General features: G+C 55.9%; 1 protein-coding gene across 4 annotated transcripts in view; it reads right to left on the bottom strand.

Annotated features, from left to right (window-relative positions):
• Positions 1–654: 654 nt before the first annotated feature.
• The window catches only part of PTPA (protein phosphatase 2 phosphatase activator), a 29,117-nt gene continuing 3,518 nt past the window's right edge, over positions 655–26,253 (bottom strand). For all 4 annotated transcript variants that reach the window (XM_048223394.2, XM_026514160.4, XM_044389667.3 and 1 more), the window contains exons 2-10: positions 24,592–24,689; positions 21,580–21,666; positions 17,265–17,390; positions 15,329–15,446; positions 13,316–13,415; positions 12,301–12,425; positions 11,131–11,231; positions 6,235–6,342; positions 655–2,173 (exon numbers count right to left, since the gene is read on the bottom strand). In XM_048223394.2, coding sequence (XP_048079351.1) covers positions 2,096–2,173; positions 6,235–6,342; positions 11,131–11,231; positions 12,301–12,425; positions 13,316–13,415; positions 15,329–15,446; positions 17,265–17,390; positions 21,580–21,666; positions 24,592–24,689 — 941 coding nt within the window. In that variant the 3' untranslated portion in view covers positions 655–2,095. The remainder of the gene's footprint in view (positions 2,174–6,234; positions 6,343–11,130; positions 11,232–12,300; positions 12,426–13,315; positions 13,416–15,328; positions 15,447–17,264; positions 17,391–21,579; positions 21,667–24,591; positions 24,690–26,253) is intronic.

The following is a 26,253-nucleotide window of genomic DNA, read 5'->3' as shown; positions in this document are numbered from 1 at the left end:
TCCGAGGCTGGCAGAAGGGCCGAGGGCTCATCCTCTGAGACTGATCTGCAGACACAAGCCCACGAACAGGTGTGTCCAAGAAGCCTCAGGTACGGCGGCCCCCCGACTCCCCAACTCCAGCACAACAGGAAGAGAAGGGGTGGGGGGAGGACGATATAGAAGGTGCACCCCTAAAAGCCACAGGTACATGGCTTGCAGCAAAGTCCAGTCCAAAGGCTCCCCCGTCAAGCCTGGAGTCCAGACAGGCTGCCTTCACCTAGGAAAGCTGTGGTGACCATAGGCATTTGCTCTGTGCCAGGCCCTGGGCTGAGGTCCTCACATCTTCCACTCACTCCTGGCCGTCACCCTGTGATGGTCCCCATTTTGCAGATGAGGAAGCCGAGACTCAGAGAGATTCGGTAACTTACCCAAGACCTTCCCGCTGGGGGTGGGGACAGCCACGACCCGCCAGAGCGTGCTTGGGCAACCGCCGCACGTTCACTGGCTTCCCGGGGAAGGCTCAGCCCAGACGCCCACTGAGCCGGCCCCAGCCCCAGATGAAGGGGACCTGATGGGGAGATGATGGCCCCAGGGAAGGGGACCTGATGGGGAGACAAAGAGGCACGTGGAGAAGGAATAAACACGTGGCATGAAAAGACACACCTCACACAGGTGACAGGTGCAAAACAGAGGCTTTAATCCAAACAGCAATGAAAGCGCATGGGGCTAGGGGGGCACAAAGGGGGCAGGGCAAGAGGAGTCAGGAAGGCGGTGGTCTGGACCCTGGGAGGGAGGCCAGCACGGGGCCTCTCCTAGGAAAATGATTTCTGTGACTCTAGTGGTTCCTGTCCTGGCCTCTGCCCAGGCCATCGGGCCAGATGTGAGGGTCAAGCCCCTGAATTGTGCTTCTTGGGAGCTCCCCCTTCCCAAAGGGGATGTGGACCCAGATAGAGGGCAGGGGTAATGGAGAAGGACAGGCCTGGGCTTGGGCCAGGGAGAGCCCGCAAGAGGCTGGCCCAAGAGCAGTCCTAGAAGAAAACTCAGGACCTGGCATGCCAGCAACCCCTCATCCAGCCCAGCCCCTGCCATCCCTCAGGGCCAAAGCCTAGGCTTGGAGGGGCCATGGCTGCCTCATCCTGGAGAGCCAGTGGGTGAGTTCAGAGAGAGGGGAGGACAAGGGGGCTGCTTAGTGCTCCAGTGGCCCCTGACCCACTGCCCTGAAGGGCAGGGAAACAGGGCCAAAGGGCCCTGGAAAAGCAAGCAGCAGGGAGGAGGGAGCAGAACCTAAGATTCAGGAGGAATCCAGGTTCCCCACAACCACAGTGGGCTCCAGCCCCTCCCTGTGTCTCTGCCACCCCCTCCCAGCCTGAGAAACTTTGGAAGGGCAGGCCTCACCCAATCAGCCAGTGAGCAAGCCCTGCACCCAGGGCCTACTCAAAGAGCAGCTTCCAGAGGCCACCCTTGTAGAGAGCAATGGGAGTGGCAATGGCCAGGAAACCCAACAGAGCCAAAGGCCAAAGAACAGAGAAGCCAGGATGAGGCACTGGACACAGGCGCCAACAGACCCAGGGGGTAGCCACGAAAAGAAGCTGGGAGGGTCGTGGGCCAGAACAGCCAATGCTTCTCGGTCCCCAACCTCACCCCAGGCTGGCCGTCAGCCTCAGCCTCCAGCCTTCAGAACCCCCCAACTCCCACCCAAACATGGCTTAGGAAACCGACCCACCCCATGGGGAGCAACTGCTCCAAGCCCTAAAAAGGCAACAGGACCTAGGAAAGGAAAGCAATGGAAACCGCAAACCCCTCCCCCTCCCAGTGGTGCAGACCAGCCCAGGTCTCGACCGGGACTGGACAGGAGGGAAAGGAGGAGAGGAAGGCCAAGCGCGGGACTGGGGCCCAAGCACAGCCTCCCGCCATGGGGAAATGGGCCCCACTTTGGTCACTTCTCCCTTCACTTTGGGTCCCTCAGCCTTATGCCCTGAGCCTCCCTCAACCCCACGCTCACCACCCACCGCAGCAGACAGCCTCTCAGCAAACAGAAAGAACAGAGGGAGGGGTCAGGGAGTGACCGGAGCTGGGGCAGGGGAGGGCAGGCACAGGAGCTCTGGCGGCTCAGCCCCTAGCATGAGGTGACCGGATGGATGGGCAGCAAGCTCCCGAACTTGAAGTGCTGGATCACAGGAAACTTCTCCAGGCACTGCGAAGGGGAGGGGGAAGAACAGAGGTGAGGACGGCACTGCGCCCCCGTCAAGACGCACTCGGCCTCTCGGGCCTCCAAGGGACCCCTGGACAACTCTGGAGCTTCAGACCAGCATGGTTCCCAGACAGCGTCCAGCCAGGGCCCAGGAAGGGGGCCATCATGGGGGAGCTCCCAGGCCTTCAGGGAAAGGCAAGGCTTCCTACCTGTTTCTGACCACCCGCTCCCATCCAAAGACCCCGACTCCACGACAGTCAGACCCACCAAATAATAAGTGAGGGAGAGGGAGAGAGGAAGGGAAAGGGAAGGCAGCCCAACATCACGGGGCGGGGACATTGGGGGAGGGCAGGGAGCTGGGGACCAGACATGAAAAGAACCCTCCAGACCACAGGGGAGCCCCTAGCCCAGGCCCTGGTCCTGGAGAAGAGGGTGGGGACATTTGGACACAAGCTTAAGAAGGGTCCAAGACGCATTTTTCTGCAATCTTCAGTTCTCTGGACTGAGAAAGGCACTCTGGCCCTTCATAGTGAGACAGTAAGAGACAGTTAACGTCCCCCGACTCCCAGGGCAATTCCCAGCAGCCTTGTGCGTGAGGCAGACACGAACACTGAACAGGGGTATGGCCCTACTCCTTGAACCCAGCCCAGCCAGGGCCTCAGCCCAGGGCTCTGGTAGAGATGGGGAGATTGGCAAGGCCTACCACAGAAGCTGGCCTGGCCCACAGGCAGCCAGGCCCCAGCCCACACACCTCTGCCCTCTGACCCAGGCACTGCTTAGCACTACACGGGACCAGAAAAGGCAAGGGGGCCCCAGCTCCCAGCCTCCCCACACCAGTTCTGCTGTGCCTAACACAGGCCCTGGTCACTGGCTAGCTCAGCTCCGGGCAAGTGAGGATCCACCTTCTCTCATACCTTTGACCACAGAAAACCACCAGGATGGCTGGGTTGGAACATGACTTACAGCTCCAGATAGGGCAAGTCCTGCTCTGTGACTGGTCTTAATCTCCTCCTAACTTAGGGGGACAAAGGTGAGCCACGACCGGCCCAGGTCCCCTCACCTCAACAACCAGACGTGAAATGAGGTCTGGACCAGCTTTGTGTATGTCAGGTGGGGGACGGTCAAGGCCTAAAGGGGGCCCAGGAGGTGAGCAGGAGAAGGAAAATCTTTCTGTGTCGTGGAAGAAGGATGGAGAACTAAGCTCAGCTGGGAGCTAAGCTCAGTGTGGGAGCAGAGCTCCAGGCCACAGCCAGGCTGCTGGGCCTAAAGAAGAGAAAGTGGGGAGCAGGCGGGGGGGGGGGGGGGGACACAGCAGCAGCTCCAGGCCAGAGGCACAGGCAGCTGCCATTGTGCTTATGTCATCAAGGAAGTGGTGGGAGTTTGTAAAAGGGGGCCCCCAGGGCCCTGGAATTCCAGAAAGGGTCAAAGGTCAACCAGCTTCTAGCTCTCATTCAAGAGGAGCTGCAAAGGCCAGAGGCTTAGCAGGAGGGGGCGGGGGCAATTCTCTGCACTCTGCCTTCAGGGACCCAGAACAAGCTTCCCCAGGGCCCCGGGACAGGATAGGGGCTGGGCTAAAAGGCAAGGGGCTACTAGGGGCAAAGGAAGGCTAAGGCTTTAGGACCACAGCAGAAGGGAGCCTCCGGTCAGGCCTCTCCCAGCTAGCGGTGCCCGGGGCCCCCCACCGTGGACTGGAAGAGCAGCTCAGCCCAACCCGCACAGACCTTTCGGCTGGAGGCCCAGAGCTGGAAGCCCTTCCGGGTCCCGGTGTTTCAAGGGGGAGAAGGGGTTCTCCAGGCCCTGACAAGTGACAGCCCTCGGGAAAGACAGGCCCTGCCACCCACAAGGGCGCTGAACACATTTGGTTCCCCACTTCAGAGGGGTTAGGGGCAGAGCATGGATGCACACAGTGGGTCCCAAATCCTGAGGCCACCTAATGCCAGGCCTGGCCAGGCGTCCGTGGCAGCTCAGGGGACCAACTCCCCTCCAAGAGCCAACTCTGACTGTTGACCATGGCCTTGCTAACCCTGTTCCGCACTTCAAGACTGGTGGGCCTCGCGGGTCCTCCCCACGGACTGAGAACTGACCTGAAAACCCAAGTCCCTTTCCTTGGACCTCTGGGAAGGGAGCAGGCGATCCCACAGGCTCTCGGAGACCAGAAGACCAAGGGCTACCTGCTAGCAACTTATAAACGAGCGCCAAACATCACAGAGAGGCGGTGCCCCGAAGCCCCCAGTCAGTGGGCTCCAGCGCTGTCCTACAGGGAAGTCTGGCCACCACACAGCCCCCCGCAAGGCTGTCAGCTCACACCGCGCCTGCGCACATCCAGAGCTGGCGTTTCCCCTGTGTTCGGGAAGGGTGCTCTGTGATCCACTGGCGTTCCCTCGGTCTGGGCCTGAGCTGCACGGGCCGTCCTCCCGCACCCGCAGAAATCCCACAGCTGTTACCCCTGTTCTGTTTTGTTCCTGCGGTTGCACCACCATTTGGAATCTTAGCTCGCTCCTCCCTCATCCCCGGCAGCCTGGAGCTCCTCCTCTGGAAGGGGCAGGTGGGGGAAGGGGGCAGGGGCTCCTGCTCTGCCCTGAGGGCCATGCCCCCCACCCTCCACCCCAACCCCAAGGTAAGTTTAGAGTCACTCAAGTAAGAGCCATGCAGGAAGGACAGCACTTCAGACCCCAAGCAGGAAAGGCACGGGAGTCCTGCCTGTGCGTCCTGCCTGTGGCGTCCGGGAGCGGGGGTGGGAGCGGGGGTGGGAGGCCGGAGGGGCCGTGCACTCCTCCCATGCTGCACACAGCCCCCTGCAGTGCGGAGGGCTCAGCAGGGGGGATGAGTTCCCCATTGGCACCCACTGTGAGTCTGGCGGGGCAGGGGGCCGGGTGTCAGGAACAACAGGACACCCAGAGGGCGGTGACCCCGGTGCGCTCCAGACAGGGGACAGCGGGACTGGAGGGCCCAGTGGGCTAGCCCGGAAGGCGCCTGCGCAGCCCCAGCAAATGCGCCTCTCAGATTAGAGAGGTATGTGGGTTGGAACCTAAACACAGGATGTGAAGTCCAGAGGAAGGGGACCAGAGGGGGAGGGGGCGGAAGGGAGAGAGAGGGCCAGGCCCGGTCAGTTCCAGCGCCATTAACCCCTTCAGGGCCATGCAGAGGGAACAGGGCCAACTGAAAGCATCTGTACTACCCAACCACATCCAAGCCTCTAATACCCTCTCCTCCCTGCACCCCTGCACCCCTGCCCCCGCTATCGGGCTCTGAATAAGCTTTGAGTGTAACGAAGTAGACCCAGAGAACCAACCTCCCTCCCTCCGTGGGAGAGGGATGGCCAAGGGTCAAGAGATGGGCACCCACAGGACAACGTCGAAGACCACCAGCCTGAGGGCAAAAAGAGGGGACTTTGGAGACTCGTTACTCTAGGTGAGGGACTTCACATCCAGGCCCGTCCCTGGCCAAGGTCACGCAGCTCTGGCATTGGTGTGCACAGATGTGAAAGGAGCTAGCGGAAGGGACAGAATGGAAAGAAAATGTCTCCTCCCTACTTGCAAGGGAAAAAAAAGCCACCTCCTTGGTGGGGAAAAGGTGCCAAAGAGGAAAGAGGGCAGAGGACACCCTCAAGAGCTGGGCAGCTAACTCCCAGCAGGGGGAGCTCAGGGAAACCACCTCCTCGCCCCGCCTCTCCCATCAGAGAGCAGGAAGACCACCTGAAGTGATTGCTAGAAATGTCAGCTCTGGGCCTTCCCAGAGACCTCCCACCTGCCCAGGGATCAGACCCACCAAAGTCTGAGAAACACCAATTTTGATGGTGCCTGCAAAGCCTGTCCACTTTCGTGCCCCCATGGGAGAGCGAGCTGTGAAGGGCCTCTGGCCATCTGACGGAGCCCTGAGCAGCACGGCCTCGACTCAGTCACAGGCCAGAGCCGGGCCTCAGCCTAGTGATTCTCTGACTGCCCATCCCACAGATAGAGACTCTGAGGCCTGCCGCATCAGACGGGCTGGACCAAGCTCAGAGCAAAGCAGCAGATGGGGGGGCGGCAGCCCCAGGACCAGGAGCACCGGCCAGCCCTTCTCACCTCGGCCTTGTACATGCGGATCAGGCCCTGGTTCACTTTGGACCAGGAGGGCACGGCACTGATGTTCCACAGCTGGTTGGAGTGCTCTGCGAAGGGGCCTGTCTTCATCTGGAAAAGAGAATCCACAGCTGGAGAAGCAGGGCGCCTGGGAGCTCATCCCCCGGATCCCCACAGCAAGGTCGCACACATCCATGTGCACACGTGTGCACGCACACACAAGCACGTACAAACATGCGCGCACACTAAAGCACAGATGTGCGTGCATATGTATACACATATACACACGCACACGTGCACATGTGTGCTTGAGGACTTGACTGCATCATCGGGGGGGTACACACACACACACACACACACACACACAGGCACACATAAGTACCAGAGACGGTCTCTCTTGGTCTACAAGACCCACTGGGAAAATATAACCCCCAGAGTCATCCTCTTTCTTCCACAACCAAAAAAAGAGGGCCCGATTCCCACCACCCACCATATTCAGCAGCCTCAGAAAAATTAAATCTCAACCCAAGCCCCGGCTGGGACTCCGAGCAATTGCCCCCCAGCCACAGAGCACCCCACCAGGCCAGGGACCCACTCCCATTCAGACAAACAGTGGCAGCAGCCTCCCCGGCCCTCCCCAGCCCCACACACGGGGTGGGCTCTACCACCAGGTACTCAGGCTGCACCTGCCACAGGCAGAGCTGCAAGAGCCAGGGGAGGGGTGGGTTTGGGGGAAGCGCAGGGTGGGGAAGACCAAACCAGGCATCCAACTGCCCTCTGCATGGCAGGCAAAAGGGAGGGAGGAAAAGAGAGGCAGACGTGAGCCGGGGGGGCCTGCAGCAGATTCGGCAGGAAGGTCTGTTTAGAAAGCCAGCCCGACCCGGCTGGGAGGGAAGGAAAGGATGGCATCCACAGCAGCAAGGGACAGGCAGGAGCAGGGACAGCTCCACTCCTGTCCCTCCTCTTGCCGAGAGTCTGACCCTCCAGGAGGGAGAGAGACTCTGCAGCAAGCCCAGTGAAGTTCCCATGACAAGAGAAACCACAGCACTGAGACAAGGAGCCTTGTGCGCCTGCGTGCACCCCTCCACACAAGGCCCGCACATCTGCAGCTAGCAGGCACTTCAATCCCCCTCAACACTGCCCCCCCCCAGCTTATAAACAGCACTGATGCTGGCTGGGGGAATGGGGTTCAGCACCCTGAGCCCCAGGCTTCAGAAGAAAGAGTCTGAAAAGCAAAGAGGCTGAGCTGGCAAGGAAGCAGAGACTTGGACCCTGAGTAGGTGGAAGGTTCCAGAAGAGGCTGTGAGTGGAGGCGGGGCTGGGGGAGAGCTGTTCCAGGGAGAAAGAATGGGCTCAAAGCTCTCTCTCCATATTGGGCATAAGAATAAGGGCCCAGGAACTCATAACACCCCCACCGTTTGGCTGTGGACTCTCCAGGTGACCCACTCCCACACGCCTCTCACTTCTCCAATAAGGGCCTTGTACCAAACTGCAAGATTTAAGTCCAAAAAGCTGCCATTTACTGCTGTCACCTCCCTCCCCTGGCTAAAGTTCCCCAAAAGCCTGTCTCAACCCCCAGGTTCAGTAGCAAGGACAAAACCTTCCTCCAGCAGTGAGGCCACAGCCTAAGGGGGTAGACAGAGACAAGACCCACCCTGGTGGCCACAGGGCTTTTCCTGGGTCAGTGCCTACACCCACTATCTTTCCCCACCTCTCTCTTTCTAAGGCTCCTTCCTCCAGGATGGCTGCTGGTACCCAAAACCTATGCGGCCTAGCCTTCAAGAAGCTTTGTTCCAACCATCCCACTCAAGCAGGCTCCACCCCCAACTACCGGCCCTCCCTCTCGCCCCACCCCTTCCCCCAAAGCTCTCTGCCCTTTGGGGACCAGCGCCGGGCTCCAGTCCTCTCCTGCACACTTCCAGGCCCAGAGAGGTTCAGGGATCACTGGAGATGTGTAATCAGTTTCACTCTGCATAAGGCCCTGTGAACAAACCACCCCGGAGGAGCCCTGCTGGCCTCATCCCACAGCACAGCTCCAGAAGCCTGCTCAGCAAGGGCCCCGAGGCCAGGGCCAGCAGATGACTCTGGGAAACCAGAGGCTCTGCCTCGTGGGCCAGCCTCACCCGCTAGGGGCATGGGAGGGGACCCCAAAAGGCCTCTCTGGCCTGCTGGCAGAGCCCCAGTGGCCCTGCAGAAAGGCCGGAGATGCTATTTCTCTAGAGGGGCTGCCCCACCCCCCACCCCAACACCCCAGGCCTTGTGTCCCCAGGCCTCCCTAAGTCCTTCAGAAGGAGACTTTACAACTCTGGGGAAGGAAAACAGACGAGGGGGGAAAAAGGAATCGGGAGCGAGAAGACAAAAAAAAATTAGCTCATTCTAGCCACAAAGGGAGAAGAGAAAGAGCGAGAACGAGCAAGCAAGCTGCAGTCCCGCAGTGACCCCAGGGGAATCGTGTGAGTCAGAGCAGCCATATTGAGCAGGAAATTACTCACAGACGCTGCGTTCCTGCCTCTCCACTCCCAAGAGAATCGGCCTTTTGTAAATGGTTCCTCTGTCAGTAACTGAGGGGGGATGGGGGGAGGCTCTGCACAGCGCCTTCCTGTCAGCTCCTTCCCTTCCAGCTGAAATCTGATCCCTCCCTTCCCAAAACTCCAAATTTAGAAGCCAGATTGAAACTGAAATTCTTTTCCTGCCTGCCCTGGGCTCTTAAAGGCGCCAGGGCTGCATTTCCTGAGACAGCAGAAGCCCTGCAAGGTGGGGTCCCTCATCCGGGATCCCCAGGGCTACCAGGGCAGGTCCTGGGAGACAGGGAGGAGATGCCCGGTTCCATTTCCAACTTCTTGTTTTGTTTTTTTTTTCTCCTAGTTGCACCAGCCGTCCTGATCCCCAGGTCTCCAGAGGCAACACCGCCCTCTTCCAGCCCAAAGCACACAGCACTCTGCACAGGCCTCCAGGTCCCCTGTGTCCCGGTGGCAGGCCTTCAGCCTCCCTTGGTCAGGGTGAGCCAGGCCAGGTCACTCATTCCCGAACTGCGGGGCGGAAGGGGGCTGGGGTGGGCGTAGCCCAGATTCGAGCTGGGGAGAACTAGCAGAAAGGCAGCAGTCAGCACCCTCAGTGCCAGCCACGTCGCAGCGAGGCCAGGTGGATGAAAGAGAGCCCTCAGCCCTGCTAGCATTCGGTGTTCACCACCATGCCCAAACACCTAGACCCAAAGTGAAAACCAGGCCTTGCAGAGAAGGTGCAGAACAAGCAAAAACTCTAGGGTCTGCCTCTGCCTCTCCCCCAATTAAGTTGCTAAAGCCTTCTCCGAGTTCCATGTGCCTTTGGCGCCACCTAGTGGCCACTTCAGGATTTCCTCCAGCAGAGAAACCCGGTCCCAAACTTTGGAAAGCTTTTGCGTTTTTATACCAGTATAACCAACCAAACAAATAAAAATACAAAATTTTAACCTGGAATCAATTCCCATATTCCCTGAAGCCCGCCCTGGCCTTCTTCCTTGTTAGTCACGGACAGGGACCCAGGGGCTTGGCCAGCCGCCAGAGGGAGCCAGAACAGCTGAGCCTTTCACCCCCTTGTGAGCAAAGCAATGGCTCAGCCTAGAATGTGCACCCCTTCTCCCCACCCTGCTCCTCCGGCTCCTTCCAGGGTCTCCCAGGGCTCCCCAGATCCTCGCATTCCACTCTGGAAAGAGCATCACGTGACTGGCTCTTGAGGCAGTGAGCCAGGCTGCCCCGAGTCCTTCCGACCTTGGGCCTGCTACATTGCTGAAGGCAGCAAATCTGAGACTGAAGCAGTGGCCATCCAGCCATTGGTCCCGGCTCCATTTGCTGACTTGGGAAAACGTGTCGCGTCATTCCCCTCTGGCCTCTGGAGTTTGGCAGAGGCCTGAGCCGAATGCTGACCATGAGGAGCCTGGGGCAATGGCTGCTTCACCAGGCTTCTCCGTTGGATGGGGGCTCAGAACCGGAGCCAAGAGAGCAGTCCTGGTGGGGAGGGGACCCACAGCTGTGCCAGGAGTATCACTGGGCCCAGACGGGCATCTGGGCATTGGAAAGAGAATGGTGGCAAGACCCTCTCCAGACAGCAGAACCAGGGCACCCTCTGAAAGTTTGGGGGGAGGGAGAGAGGTACGCAGCAGGGAGGATGAAAGGCCCTGACACCTCCTGTGAGAGAGGCCCTATGAGCAGTGAATCCCCAAATTCTGTGCGGAGTCACCTGGCAAGTGTATTTAAATACAGGTTCCTGGCTCTTGTCCCCCAATATTCTTGATTCAGAAAGCTGGGGCTGGGCACAGGAATGTGGATTTTAACAAGCTCCCTGGGTGACCTCGAGGAAGTGGGAGACCCAGCCTTAGTTGGGCAACAGCACCCAGTTAAGAAACATCCCCTGCCAGGCAGGCTGGGGCCCAGGCCTGCTTGGCTCACCTCCAGGACCTCGTCTGGCCCAAGTTCTCAGGCACGGACCGAGATGTGTCCCTTCAGCAGAAACCTATCCCTGTTGTCCACGTGAGTCCCTCCACCTCCTGCAGTGGTTTCATCCCACACAGCCACATGCATGTGTCGGACAGGCCTTGTGGGTCCCACCCCCAGCCCCTCAGCCCAGCTGCATCAGTCACCAAGTCCGCAAGCGACAGAGTCTCAGTCCCTCAACTCGAGTCTCACGGAGTTCAGGAGTAACCCCAGACCACTGATTTGGGGGAGGAGATCCTGGATAGTCAGAAGCTGGCTTAACCTTTCATAGGCCTAGTGGGGCTTCCTTGTCCATAACCCACCTACTAGGGCCAGCCCTGCCACCTCCAGGAAAGAGCTCTGGCTCCTCTGTCCCACCCCAAAGCTACCAGTGTCAGTTCAACTCGACCTGGAGGCCGCCATGGGCTTCTCCCTCACCCCAGCCCCTTACCTCAGTGATAAACAGGATACACTCCAGGAACATGTAGTCCTTGTGGTTCTCGTTCACGGCCTTCTCATCGACAAAGTGCCTGGGCTCCAGATATGGGTGGTCTGGAACAGCAAGGAGCCCCAGAGTTCAGAACCAGCCACTCGCACCCACCGAGAACCTCAGCCCAGGGCAGTCTACACTCACCCACCGTGGGGCCACATCCCACCCATACGCCCTTAACACTTGACCTGCGAGAGCAATAAATGACGGGTGCGTGTATGTGCGGTGCAAACGTGTGTGCATGTGCGTGTGTGTGTCTGTTCTAGTGGAATGAGTGGTGGCTTTGCCTTTTTCTAGCCATGTGACCCTGAACCAGTGACCTCAGCCCTCTGAGGCTCGGCTTCCTCCTCTGTGCAGTGGGGCTATGAACAGCACCTCCCTTATCCCGCCTGCTGGCCGGACCACAGGAGAGCCCCGCACGGCCCGCGCACGTGAAGCGTTCGTCAGGGGCGGCCAGTCTCCTGCAGGCAAAGACCCTTCCCAGGGTCCTGAGAAGGTTCTGGGAGATAAGCTACCTAACGGGCTCCGAGCAAACACTCCAATACTCATGAATACTACTTTGGAGGCAGTTAATCCTATGCTGAAGCGGAAGTCACCACCCGACCCTCACCCACCGGAGATGCCAGGGAGCCGCCCCAGCCGGAAAAGGGGTGGCCGAGTGTGGGGAGCCAGCCAAGAAGGCCCACGGGAAGCGGCTCCCTGCCCCGCACTGGGTGGCTGCTCCCCGGCGGGCCCCCTTGCACACAGCTCGATAATAACGGCGGATGACGCCGGTCAGCGAGTCAAAAGAGCCCCTCATTTTTAACATAAAACCCCGCCGCCGCTGTCAGGAGCGGGGGCGCATTTCACGCCAGTCCATGGATGCGCCAGGCGAGCGCCCCTGCTCCAGCCCGTGTCACTTTCCATTATCTCGGCACACTCTGCCTCCGCCTCCCCTGGCCTGCCAGCGCGGGCTCGCAGCACAAGGTCGACAGCAAACAGCCTCCGTCAATAGCCGGTCTAATGCCTGCTTTACAAGCTGTCACTGTCTGCCCTGAGCAGCAGAGGCGAGGCGGGAAGGGAGGACGGGAGGGAGGACGGCGGTGGACAGAGCACACACCCGGGGAGGGGGGGTGGGGTCCCCTTCAGTACCTATCAGCTGTGAGCTGCCCCAGATGAAAGGCAGAAACTGAAAGTCGTCCAGGCCCCACACTCCCTGGCTGCCGGCCGGCTCCATCCTGTACGTCTTCTGGAGTTTCCGCATAACCTCGAGGTACCTGCCCAGGAGGGAGGGGAAGAACGAGGTAGCAAAAAGCAGAGAGACAGTCTCAACCCTTCTGCCACTGGGAACTCATGGAGGCCAGAAATAACCACCTAAGAGTGTACCTGGTCTCTATTTTCTATTACAACCTACACGTGTCAGTTATGCATCAGCTGGTGCTCTCAAAATTATGTCGCTTTATTTTTTTCTCCCACGCTCAGCCTTCTTTCGGCCCAGGAAGGGGGGGTTTAGCGCCATCAACTCCTAACAATGTGAGAGCCAGGGCAGGAGCCCCACGCTCCCGAACTCTGGCCTGCCCATGGGAAAGCTGTGGGGGACAGAGCAGACCATCTCCTGGGGCCTTCTGGCTCCCACCTTCCCTGTTCTCAGGGACTGTGTCAGCGTCACCCAGGCGCCCTGGCATCAGCATCGCCAGAGTCGGGCCCGGAATGGAACGTGCTGTCTGAGGCCTCTGGCTGGGTGGGGGGGCGGGGGAGCGGGTCAGATCCCGACTGCAGTGGGGTTCAGCTGGCTCTGTGACCTCAGGGATCAGAAGACAGCTGATTTCTCTGGGCCTCCGTTTCTTCATCTATAAAATGGAAATGACAGTCACTACTGCCTAGAGCTGTTGGGGGAATATAGGGAGGGAGCTGCGCGTGGAGTGTTCAGGACACAGCTCGACACAGCGAACGCCACGGGAGCATCAGCAGCTGGCATGTGACATTTCCTTCACTTGTCATTACTTGAATCTGAACCCATCAGAAGGCTTCTTGGATGCCCCATCCACGGCCAGGGCTCCATTAGGACAGGCCGAAAGAAGCAACAGCCACTCAGAAGAGCCCTCCAGCACCCTGTCCCGTCCGGAAGTGACAAGGAGGAGAGAGCCCTGCTGCGCTTCTCACTCACCGATTGAACACCTTGAAGACAATAGCTATCTGGTCGTCTACCCGGAGCACCCCAATCTTGCAGAGGCAGCAGAGGAAAGCGGCAAAGGCTGCTTCATGTCCTGGGGGAGAAACACAGCCGAGGTCGACAGTCTTCCAGAAAAAGGAGTGGGACTGTTCTTGTCTCACCAGACTCCAAATCACTGGGAACTGCCCCTCTACAGAGGGAGGTCAACATGGAGATAATGGGGCCTCCGCCCCTTCCAGAAAGACCCAGGCCCTTTTGAGAACTACCACTACTGTAATTCTAAAAGGCTGAGGCTGTGGACTTCTTAAACAGACATTTGCATTTTGTTTTGTCGGTTTAACTCACTCGTCAATTCCACGCTGTCTACGGCGCACCTACCACAAGGGCAGCCACTGTCCATACCAGGCACTAGGGAGACTACCCATGCCTCTGCTTGATAGTTTATGATCTATCAGAACAAAAACATTAAATAGACAATCACTTCTATAATTCTAGCTCTGGAGAAGGACAGGGTGATAACTGGAGGATATCACAGTGGGACCCTGACATAAGGATTCAAGAAGGTTTCCCTAAGGAAGTAATATTTAATCTGAAAGATGAGGAAGAGCTGGGAAGGCACTGGGTGTGAGGAAAGCAAAAGAGCAACCTAGCCAGAAGAAACAGCATGTGCAAAGGTCCTGAGGTGAGAAAAAAAAATGGGACAGGTTTGAAGAACACTAAGAAGGCCAGTATGGCTAAAGCAGAGAGGGCAAGGGAGAAAGCATAACGAGATGAGGCCGGCGACCAGAGAGGCCTTAACTGCCACGTAAAAAGCTCAGACTCAGTATCCTAAGAGCAACAGGAGCCACTGAAGGCTTCCAAGCAGGGAACACATGGTCACATTACAGGGTCAAAAGGCAGCCCCTTCCACGGGCTCCCTGGCTGGCTCAGTCGATAGAGCATGCGATTCCTGACCTCGGGGTTGTGAATTCAAGCCCCACGCTGGGTGCTGAGATTGCTTAAAAATAAATTCTTTAAAAAAAAAAAAAAAAAGCACCCCCTTCCTTTCCCAGTCATGTCAAAGAGGAATGGTCAGCACTACAGACACCAACGATCAGAACCTTGACTGAATACCATGGTTCATAGCATTGTAAAAAACTGTATTTGGAGGGAGGCAGGGAAAGAATATTTCAGCGACTTCCTGTCCCATCTCCGTAGAATGAAGGTGCCTCCAGGGCCTGGAAAGCTTGTGAGCTGTTCCCCTCACCTGCACTGTTTCTGATCTCCACCCGCCAGAGTCCCAGCCACCACTGCTCAGGGGCTCTTGCACACCTGACAGCGGAAGAAAAACCCACCCCCCCACCCGCTGACCTGGCCAGTCTCCCTTCAGTGTCCTTCCCTGTCGGAGCAGAAGACAACGCTTCCCGAGGACCCAGGTTCAAGGGGGCCCTTCTCCAGGCCTGCTGCCGTGGCCTGTGCTCCTAAGAGAGCAGCCGCTCTTGCACCTGCCACCTCAGGACAGGTCAGAAAGGTGGGCCTACCAAAGCAGGGTCCTCCTCAGCTGCCCCCCCCAGGACAACACTGCCCCTCTGAAGTGCCTGCATGCGCCCTCTCTCGGGGAACAAAGCAGCACACAGACACTGGGCTAGGGAGAGGGAGGGCCACAATGCTGCCAGAGGCTCCCGAGCGCTTTCATTTCTCAAGGCTCCGGTAAGGGGTCGCCTTGAGCTATAGTAAGTGCCCAATAAATTATTTTGCTGATGGTGATAAGCTCACAGAGACCCATCTTTACAGAGAACAGAAATCAGGGCGGCCCAGAGACACCATGCACATGGCATCAGCTCCCCCTGGTGGACTGAGACAGAGCTGCAGGAGCCGCACCCGGCCTCCCTGCACCCCGGGGACTGCACCCCAGCTGGCCCCAGAAGGCTGCTTGCTCCGAGGGCCCCGAGATAACCCGGAGCAAAGAGGAAGCAGCCCAAGAGGAGACTGCAGGGAAGCCAAGTAAACACCGGGAGCGGCAGGTACCTGTGCCATAGTCGATGCGTGTGGAGTTCCCCACTGACTCCTTTAGGTAAACAGCCACCTCGGGCACGGCCGCTGCCAGATGGGTGGGGACCACTGTGGCCACCAAGTTTTCTGCTTCCTGATAACACAAGAGACACAAAGTGGTGACAGCAGATTAGGCAGCGTCCTGGTGGGCAGGCACCCAGGAGCAGCACTGGGCTGGGGCTCCGCTGGCCATGCCAGGCCGGCCTGGCTCCCTGCTCTGACAGGCTACAGAAAGGTGAAGAGGGAGACGTTGACCCTGACGCCACAGAGCGACTACCCTGGGGTGGCTTTCCGTCTGCTGACCCTTCCTCCAGGGGACAGGAAGAAAGTGCAAAGAAGCCATTCAACTCCCCCATCTGGTATCACTGCCGTCCCTACAGGCACAATCTTTCTTCACATTCCCAGGGTAGCAGGAACGTGTGCCGTACGTCCACCAAAACATGCATACGAGAATGTTCGCAGCAGCCACAAAGCGGGAGCAACCCTCCACCGAAATGTCCACCGACCACAGACTGTGTGTGGTCAGGCGCCAGAACACCACACCGCAATGAAAAGCCCCCGCTGCTCTGCACAACATGGGTGACCCAGAGACAGAACATGGAACAAAAGAAGTCAGACGTTCATAAGAAGTTCAAAACAGGTGACACTGATCTATGGGACAAATATCAGAAGAGTTTGGCGGGGGGTGGGGGGGAGATCAACTTGAAAGGGGCACAAGGGCCCTGTCAGCGTGCTGGGAAGTTCTACAGCCTGACACAGGTGGTGGTGCAAGGGCCGAAACACACGCTAAAGACCCAGCAAACTGTACAGCTGCGATGTGGTCACTTTCCCGCAAGTTATGACTCGATAAAAGTCTTAAAAAAAAAAAAAAAAAAAGACCATGCGCCCTCTTAGAGTCCAGGCTGCTCTTAGGCAGGGACAGCATTTTGCTAGGGCCTTGGGACTCCCCTCCGCTCCAGGCAGAAACACTGGGCCAGAGAAATGAGGACCCAAGTTTCTCTAGGATCAGTCCATGGACACCTGGCAAGAAAATCTCCCGGAGACCTGAGGAAAACCTGGATTCCCGGGCCCCACCCTAGCCCTACAGACTGCTTTTCTAAGGACAGGGCCCATGATCCTGCATTTTTATTTTTTGCTCGCTTTGAACAGGTATCACTGTTACAGGATTCAAAAATAAACACATTAAAAAAATAAAAACACACTGAATTCTACTCCAGAAACCAATATTGTACTGCATGTTAACTACCTAAAATTTAAATAAAAATTAATAATTTTAAAAAATCAAAAAAAAAAAGTGCAATACTAAATTCTTTGGGATTTGCCAAGAAAAAAAAAAGTAAAAAGGTAAATAAATACACACATTGCAAAAGGGATGCACTGAGAAGTTTCTGTCCCCCTCCCCACTCTCTCCTGCCCTCAGAGAAGTCACAGCTTTATTATCCTTCCGGTGAGGTTTCTTTATGCAAAGTGAACAGCACAAACATATCTTTTCATTTTTCCCTCTTTCCTACCAAAAAGTAGCTCATCACGTGTCAGACCCCAGGTTCCTCTTCAACCAAACAACAACTCCCAGGCCGCCTTCCCCCGAGCTCCTAGTGCGCTCCCGGTCTTTCTCGTCGCTGCATAGCACTCCGGCCTAGATCTGCTAGCTTAGCCGACGGGGCCCTGCACATGGACACTTGGGGCATTTGAATCTGTTGCTAATGCAAACGATGACCTAATTAACAGCCCCCTGCAGAGGGCTGGGCATCCGCAGTGGTGACTCCCAGAAGATGGCAGGGGCAGAGGGTAAATGCATTTGTACTTTTGGTAAGTGGAATCGCCATTTTCACAAACTCCCCAGTGATTCTGAGGTGCCTGAAAGCTCCTGCACCCCGGCCCAGCCCCCAAGCACATCCCGTGGCAGCCTCACCTCATCGAGTTTGCCATACCAGGTCCTGTAGGCCTTGTTCCCAAATCGAGAGGGCTGGTCCACTGGAGGGGTCTCATCAATCCACCTGTCCAGCGTGTTGAGAAGGGCGACCAGTTTCTCGATGGCCTGTAGTAAGCAAAATAGAGAGGGCCAAGCCACAGTGACTAGTGGCCCCCAGCTAGAGCCACAAAGGGACGTCCCAACTGCTGCTGAACAGTGACCCGTAGGCATAGCATTAAGTGGTTAGCTGGGGAGATCATGCATTCCTACAGGATCAAGTTTTGAAATCCAACTGTCTGGGGGCGCCTGGATGGCTCAGTCAGTGAAGCGTCTGCCTTCAACTTGGGTTATGATCTCAGGGTCCTAGGATCGAACCCTATGTCGGTCTCCCTGCTCAGCGGGGAGTCGGCTTGTCCCTCTCCCTCTGCCCACCCCCCCGCTCATCCTCGCTGGCTCTCTCACAAATAAATAAAATCTTCAAAACACAGGCCGAAGGGCACACACTGTTTTGTAGCCTGCTCCATTTCCTCACGAGCCTCATTCCATGTCAACACGTAAACATATTTTTACAACAACCTTCAGTAAGTTAATAGTACCCCATCAGGCCAACATCCTGTAATTTGTTTACTGAATCCCTCCCTGTTAGATGTTTGGGTTATTCCCAATTGTTCTCTCCCACAAGCAGTCTGGGCTGTCCCCCTCTGCAGAAATGCTGGGTCAGAGGTCCGAACCTGTGTAATGCTTTGTAGGGCCACAGGGTCAGGGAGCCCACCCCCCTACACCTTTCGCACAGCAGGCAGGAACCAAGGGGTGGGACCGGTGCCACATGCCGGGGAAGCAGTAGCACACAGAATGTCACTCAACGAGGAAATCAGGTGAGGCCGACGATCTGAAACACAGGTCTGGAAGGGCAGCTAGTAAAGGCTCCTTCTGGGTATGGCTTACAGAAAAAATAGGCCACAACGAAAGGCTAGCGGAGGGCACAAAGCAGAGAGCAAGGGTGTTCAGAGCCAGGCAGCCCTGGGAAAGAAGACCTCGCCAAGAAGCAGGTCTTGCCTGTGTCTACTGGGCATGAACAGCACAAAGAGAGACCTAGCAGGTCGGTGCCCACATGTGTCGGACCTAGCAGGGTGGTGCCCGCATGAAAAGGTGTGAGAAGGAAGGCAAGGCTCGGCCAGGTCCGCTGCTGCATCGCGCAGGCTTCGCACAGGAGCGGTCCAAGAGCTGTGCGGGGAAGGAACGCGGACTTGAGCTAGTGGGATACCTGGCAGCCAGTGCCCGCGCCCCCGCACAGCTCCAGGAGGCACAAATCGCACTGCAGTCCATGTAAACCATGCTCCCTGGCATTGTGCAATGTGACAATGGCCTGCATGTTGCCATCGCTGACTGCCCCTTTCTCTACGCTTGGGGTGCGAGAGAGAGGCCAAGTTACCTGTAAGAGAGGAAGGCTCCCCGAATACCTGGCTGAGGCAGAGGGCCCAGCTGACATAAAGCTGCCCAGCTGAAATGTGAAGAAAGTGCTGCCAGAGCCCAGCTTTGGGAAGAACCAGGTCACCAGGAACTGATGAGGACAGAACAATCTTGACCCCATGCAGCAACTGGGACTCAGGAGCAATGAGGTCGTAAACCTGGCCCCAGGAAGCAACAGCCAGGCCCAATTCCCAGGTGACCTCAGTCTTGGGCAAGGCGCTGAAGGGGATAAAGAAGCTGCTGGGAGGCCACAGAAGCCAGGCCCCAGCTGCCAGCTCAGCTGGAGTAATGAATAATTAAAAGGCTCCTAGCTCCTCTTTCTGGAGAGGGCTTTTAGAATACAGGGGCTGCCTCTATTGTCTGACTGGCTAGGGCAGAGGGGTTTGCCCCCCTACCCCCACCCCATGGGCCAAACCCTCAGGAAGCACAGATAATAATTTGCACTACCCTCCCGCTCCCTAAACAGTGCTTCCTTTTGGATTTCAGGGGCCAGTAAAATTTTCTCCAAACCATTACTTGCCAGTGTTTTCTTTTTCTTTGCCCCCAACTTAAATATCAAACAGAACAACAGCAAAAAATAAAATAAATAAATAAATAAATAAATAAAATAAAAAGAAATAAGCCTCTTATCTACTCACAGTTTGCAAAACTCAAAAATTTGAACCCCCCACAGATTAGGACAGATGTAATCTCACACTGAATGAGAGCCTTCTAACCATGGGTCTAGCCAGTCTCACCACATTGCCCCTGCTTGTTCCCTTTGCGGCTGGTAGCTGGGAAGCTGCCACCTAAGACTGCTCCGTCTGCCCTCTCCCCGGCTGCCATCCCTGCAGGCGGAGGCAGGAGTGAGAGGAAACGGGAGCCCCAAGCAGCTGTGCAGGGGCCGGCCCCCCATCTGTGGGCTGAGACCACGTGCTGTGAGCCCTGCCTTCTGCTGCCCTGCCAGCTGTGGGCAGAAGCTGGGAGACCTCTGGAGACCAAACTGGTCACCTCTGTCCACCAAGTGACCGCCCTGGCTCTGGGATGAACCCCAGCTCAGGAAGAGCCCTGAACTGAAGCAATCACACCACGACTAGCTCACGGTAACAGCTAATAATGATAAAGTCATCAAGTATGTACCAGGCACTGTCCTAACAAGCCTACGTGTGGGATCCCACTGAATCCTCCCCAGGGGCTGTGAGTCAGGCTGCTGGCTCTTCCCCTCCACAGACGAGGAGACAGAGGGTCAGAGGGGACGAAGCCACTCAGCTTGGAAGGGAAAGGTTATCCAAACCCAGTCAGCCTGACTCCAGAAGCCAAGCACTTAGCCATGCTGCAATCCTGCCAGGAGAATAGCTCCGGAGCTAGGGCAACAACTGGCCGGCGTGGAGTCAACTATCAAAGTGTGAGGGGAAACTACGGAACCTCAGGGTCTGCTGGGGTAATTAGAACATCCCCCTGTAATTAGCCTTCCCCCGCCACACTCCCCATGCACTGAGCACAGCCAAGCTTCCCTCACCACAGGCTCAAGGACAAGCCCCCTCTCTCCCAACCCACGAACTCAATGGAAGACCAGCCCCCAAGGGAAGGAGGTCTATCCCCAGCACAGGTCCAGCTCCCCTCCGGTGACAGAACAAGCCCTCAGCCACCCCACAGCCAGGTAGGGCCCAGGAAGAGGCAGCTCTCCTGGGGCGGGGTATGAGGGACAGGTGGAGAGACCAGGCTGCGACAGGGCCAGGCCTGACCCAACAGGGTGGGATAAGGCACTGAGACACAGCTCAGGCCCTGGTGTCTGAGATAAGTGCTTCAAGGTGACTGTAAGCCAACTGGGCTAGGAACCCAAGAGCCCATTGGAAGCCGGGGACGCAACCCTAGGAAATGGCATCCGGCAAGAGCAAACACCCTGCAAGTCCACACCTCCCCACAACTCTTGTCCTCTCTCCACCAACAACCTATCTCCGAAACAGCAGCCAAAGAGCACCCACCCTGCAGTGCGTGCCCTCAACTCAGCATCCCCACTTCTAGGAATGACTCCTTAGGGAAGACCACCCACAGATCTATACGTAAGGATATTCAGAGCAGCGACATTTAGGGACATGACCTAAAAGTCCACAGTTAGGGGCTGTTTAAACAAATGAGGGCCAGCTGGATGAGGCAGCCATTTACGTGGGGGCGGGGCAGCGGGAGAGGAGGAGCTCAGAGGACAGGTGGGGGTGACGTTCCCCAAACTGTTCCCAGGGCCACCCTAGGGAGCTGGGCAGGAGGGGGAAGACAGAGAGAGGTCAGCTTTTTGTTCAGACACTCCTATTAGTGATCCCTTCAGTGAGGCACATTTACTTCGTTTGTAATCTTTGCTCGTTTAAAAAGGTCCATAAAAACACAAGTTAGCAAAAACACAGGCTATAAAACAGCATATTTATACCTTGATCCCAATTTTATAAATATACATCTACTGACACATTGGGGGAAAAAAAAAGATTAGAAATACAAACACCAAGAAGCGCCTGGGTGGCTCAGTCTGTTGAGCGTCTGACTCCTGGTTTCAGCTCAGGTCCTGATCTCAGGGTCCTGGGGTGGAGCCCGACCAGGATCCAGCCGCTGCGTCGGGCTGCATGCTCAGCGTGGAGTCTGCTTGTCCCTCTCTCCCCCAACTCGTGCGTATGCTCCCTCTCCCTCTCTCTCTCTCTCTCTCTCAAAGAAATATTTTTCCAAAAGAAAAGAAATACAAACACCAAAACGTCAGCCACACGTGTGCTTGGGCGGTCTTCTTTCCTGCACCGGCCTGTTGCGGGCCGCGAGCACACGTGACTCTCCCGAGCTATTCTGGGCAGGGCCCTGCCACAGCAGGCTCCCCGCTTGGGCCTACCTCAGAGACTTTGTACTCGAAGGTCAGCTTCTTCCCCTTCACACCTTCGTTGAGGGTGAGGATGAATCCGATGTAGTCGGCGTAGGCCTATCGAACAAAGCGGGGAGTGGAGATGCGGATGGGGAGAGGGGTGTCAGACCCCTGACCCTCCACACCGGGGCCAGCCCCCAGCTCCACCCAATTTCCAAAGAGCTCCAAGCTGTCCCCGGACCCCGGCCTGCCAGCAGGAGAAGTAGAATACCCCACCCATACCCTCCATCCTTAACAGCTGGAGAGCTGATGACCACAAGGACACCTGGACCTCAGCCACAGTTCACTGTTTTCTCACTACTCCTGCCAGGTGCGTCTTTACACAACCTCACAAGGTAAACACTGTCACTGTCCCCATTTTATAGATGAGGAAACCAAGGCTTCAGGAGAGGTGACTTGCCCAAGGTCTCCTAAGACCAAGAACTCATTAGGTGTGGAGCTAGGACCCCACAAGTCCTCCAAGTTACACTATACCACCAGGAATTGAAGGAATAGCAGCAAGGGTTCCTCCCCTGCTAGTCTTCCAGGTGTTTCCCCCGCCAGACAGGCCAGGCTGTCAGCCTGCAGTGCAGACCCCCTGGTCGCAGGAGAAGAAACTGTTTTCTGCCCATGGCCAGGTCTTCCAGCACACCCATCCTCAGCTTCCAACTGGGCATTCTCTTCCCTGTTGAGCTGCAGGTTACAACCAGCACAGGGATAAGAAAGCACTGAGGTGCAGGGCCCAGGAGCAAGGGACTTCTGTTTGGTCTCCTTTCTTCTTCATCTCTGTTGCCTCTCATTCTCTTCCTTCCTCCTTATCCAAGATGCCAGCAACAGCCACAGCAAGCCCCGAGAACTGACCATTCAGTATCTAGAAGGGAGCACTCCTGTACCAGGACCTTCCTACAGCCCGTGGAATGGCCACAAGTGGAAATGAGGGGTCACAGGGCAGGTCTGGGCCCTCATCCTGCCTGCAGCCAGTGTTCACAGTCATGCCTACAAACTACACCGGGACGCAGAGACAGGAAGCAGCAAGGGGCACTGTCACCCTCCACGGTCTCTGCTCCAACGCGGGCCCGAGTCTCTTGGTGACCTAAAGTTCAGGTCATGATTATAAACAAGACTGTGTGCAAAGTCTCCACCAACGCCCCCATCCTCTTCCCTGTGACAGTAACAACCCTGCCTGCAGCTCAGGACGGCTCACAAATGCCTCACGCTGGGCCAGGTGCTTTTTGGACCACCCATCTCGCGGTAGAAGAAACAGGCTTGCTCAGCTTAGGTACATTGCCTAAGTCACAAGAAGAGGCGTAGGCCTATCGAACTGGGCTTCAAGCTTTGACCTCTCTGACCCTAAGTCCATGCTCTTGGTTGCTGCACCCTACGGCCTAGTGAAACTGTGTGGACCATGGCAGAGAGTCACAAGTCAGGCCACGAACTTCAGTAGTGAGCTTCAGAGCCAGTGAAAGCCTTCTATCCAGTCGTTCAGCATATGCTCCATTAGAAAAAGTAACCAACACTCCCCAAAAAGCGTTGGTGCCCTCAGCAGGATCGACAAACTGCCTACAGAGGGCCAGATAGGGACCATTTTAGGCTCTGCAGGTCGTACAGTCTGGTTCACAAATTCTCAACTCCGCCCAACTCTGCCAGTTAGTGCAAAAGCAGCCACGGACAATACATGCACAAATGAGCCTTGCTGTGTTCCAGTAAAACTTTATTTATAAAAACAGGCAGAGGCCCGGATTAGGTGAGCAGGCAGTCGTTTGCTGACCTGTGGCCTAGAGCACAGTGACTCAAGCCATGGCTGTCTAGAGACGGGACCTGGGCGTCAACCTTGAATCTCATCCCAACCGCTTGCTAACTGTGCCATCTTGCTAAATGTCTTTATCTCCTGGCCTCACTTTTCTCACCTTCAAAATGGAGATGACCACTGAGCCTACTTCCCAGAGTTTTTGCAATGATTAAATGAGCTAAAAAATACCTGGCACATCATAAACACCCCATCGTCCCTGGAAAACACCCAGGGGGAAAGCAAGGAACTAAAGCCACAATTGGATTCAGCAAATCTGCAGGTTTCAGGGAAGATTCGTCCTTCTCAACCCAGGCGATCTGGCTCCCAGGCAACTGCTGACGAGGTCTGCAGTGGGGGAAGGGGTGCCGCTGGCATCTAGCAGGTGGAGGCCAGGGAAGGTACTAAACGTCCTACAATGCACAGGACAACCCCTTACAACAAAGAATCAGCCACCCGAAAATGTCAACAGTGCTGAGGTTTAGAAACCCTGAGGAATAACAACCAAGATGACGAAAGGACTCAAACCGTGTCCTTTGAGCAGCTGAAGAGACCAAGGTGTTTATCCTGGTGAAGATTCAGGGGGAGAACATAACTCAGAAAGGACATGATAAGCATCTGCAAATATTTAGAAGATGGGCTAATGAAAGAGGAGCCGGAAAGGCTGGCATGGTGTGGGCCCAATGTCAGCACAGCAGACTCCCAAAGAGATCCTGCCCTTGGGTACAAGTGACCCTCCGCACCCCAGCTGAGCAGACCAGGTGTGGGCACCTGGCTGGAGCTGGAACCAAGGCTTTCCCTGGGGGGTTGAAACTGGCTTTCTTTTTCTCAGTCCCAATCTTTCCACGGCCTATGCCAGAAGCCCGGGAGGTAGAAGCTGTTATTTTCTGCCCACCATTGGACCAAGTAGGACAAAAAGCTGGTCTGCACGCCCCCTTGCTCTAGGTCCCAGCTCCTAGGTATTTTTGGGCCGAGCCACCTCCCTGGCCTACGTTCCCATGAGATAGATAACCTCCTCTCTCTTAGACACATTGGCTCCGAGACCAGCTGTAACTTCTCCCCCTGAGAGAGAGGGACAGCCGGCTCCCCTGTCAGCTCTCTCCCTAGCTTCTAAAGCTCTGGTTCCAAGAGCAAGAAAGGTCAGGAACTCACTGTCTTTGAAAAAGCCCAAGTTCTTCACCCCAGCTCTGGCCCTACAGTGCAGACACCACTGGTACCTGAGAACGCTTCCATTTGCCCATGTCTGGAACTGTGTGGATCTCCTTTTTCGGAATGATGAAGTTCGGAGTGGCCGGAGGGATATCCTCCGAAGAATCTTGACAAAGAAAGCGAAGAAGCAAACAGATAAATAGAATTTTTCTCCCAACCCAATTTTCTCCCTTCTCTCTCTCTCCCCCTCCCACTCTCTCCCTCTCTCTCTTTCTGTCACACACACACACACACACACACACACACACACACACCTTTAAACCAAGACTCCAACCCCCAGTCCCCAGGGTAAATCAGATGCGTACTCCCAGGACAGTCAAGCCAAACCCACTGACCTCCTGCCTTTCCACCCTCAGCCTGGAGCCCTGAGATACCGAGGTACCAACGATCCCCTCAACAACTGACACGTTCCGTTGCTCCAGGGTGCTCACCTCCTGCTCCCTCTCCAGAGAATGGTTAGAAAAATAAAACCAAGTTGACCTTTTAGACAGAATCAGGAAATTCAAAAAAAGGGGGGGGGGGAATACAAACGGCCACCAATAAACATTTGAAAAAAACTGCCAACCTCTGAATAAGCAAAGAAGCGTAAATTAGATGAGATGGTTTTTCCAAATCAGGGTGGCAGATTAAAACCGTCTGGGACGGACTGGGGAAGGGCAAGCGGGAACTCTCCTGCACTGCTGGGGGGAGTCCTGGTAGAGTCCGCTGAGCAGGCAACTCAGCACTGGCTTTTGAAGTAAAAACCACACAGACCCATGGAGCCAACAGTGCTACTTGTAGGCATCGACCCTTCGGGTGCTCACAGAAATCCACCACTATGTGTATTAAGGCGCTTACTGCACGGAAAAAAGGTAGAAATAGCGCATATATCAATTGACAGGGCAATGGGTAAATAAGGATATGCCCACATAATGGAAATCTTCATAGCTTTTTAAAATAAAACCTAAATTACTGACATAGGAAAAGAGCCTAGAAGTTGATACGTGAGGAAAGAAAATTAAGCTGTATTATATATAATCTCATTACTGCACAAACCTCTGCATACTCGTATAAATAACATGTATATCTAGTAGCATATGCATGGAAAAATCTGAAGGATTAAACCCCTGAGTTAGTTAATAGTCATCTCTAGGAGGTAAGATGTATAAGGGACTTCCATCTCTAATTTACATATTGCTGTTAAAAACTAGCATACAATTATGGGGTGCTTGGGTGGCTCGGTCGGTTGAGCATCCAACTCTTGGTTTCAGCTCAGGTCAGGATCTCATGATCTCAGGGTCATGAGATGGAGCCCCGCAGCGGGCTCTTCGCTGGAGATGGAGCCTGCCTGAGATTCTCTCTCTCCCTCTCCTTCTACCCACCCCCACATTCGTGAGCCTGCGCGCGCGCGCTCTCTCTCTCTCTCTCTCTCCTCTTAAAAACAACAACAACAATAGCAACTAACAGACAGTAATTTTGTAATCAGGTAAAAAAAAACCCTATTTTAAATGGAGTTTCTATATTTGCAGAAGTTGGGGAAAGGTAAACACAGGGCAGTTCCACGTGCTGACCTAGAGGCAAACTTTGCACCAAAGTGGACTGCTTAGTATGAGTGGTCTCTCTTGCCAAAAATATGGGGCCCACGCTGCAGGATTCCCCTTACTCTGTGACACTGGGAAATACAAGCCCTC

Source organism: Ursus arctos, unplaced genomic scaffold (genome assembly GCF_023065955.2).
Source record: "Ursus arctos isolate Adak ecotype North America unplaced genomic scaffold, UrsArc2.0 scaffold_18, whole genome shotgun sequence".
In the NCBI taxonomy this organism is placed as follows: domain Eukaryota; kingdom Metazoa; phylum Chordata; class Mammalia; order Carnivora; family Ursidae; genus Ursus; species Ursus arctos.
Note: the sequence above shows the minus strand (reverse complement) of the source record. Positions and strands in the feature narration are given on the sequence as shown.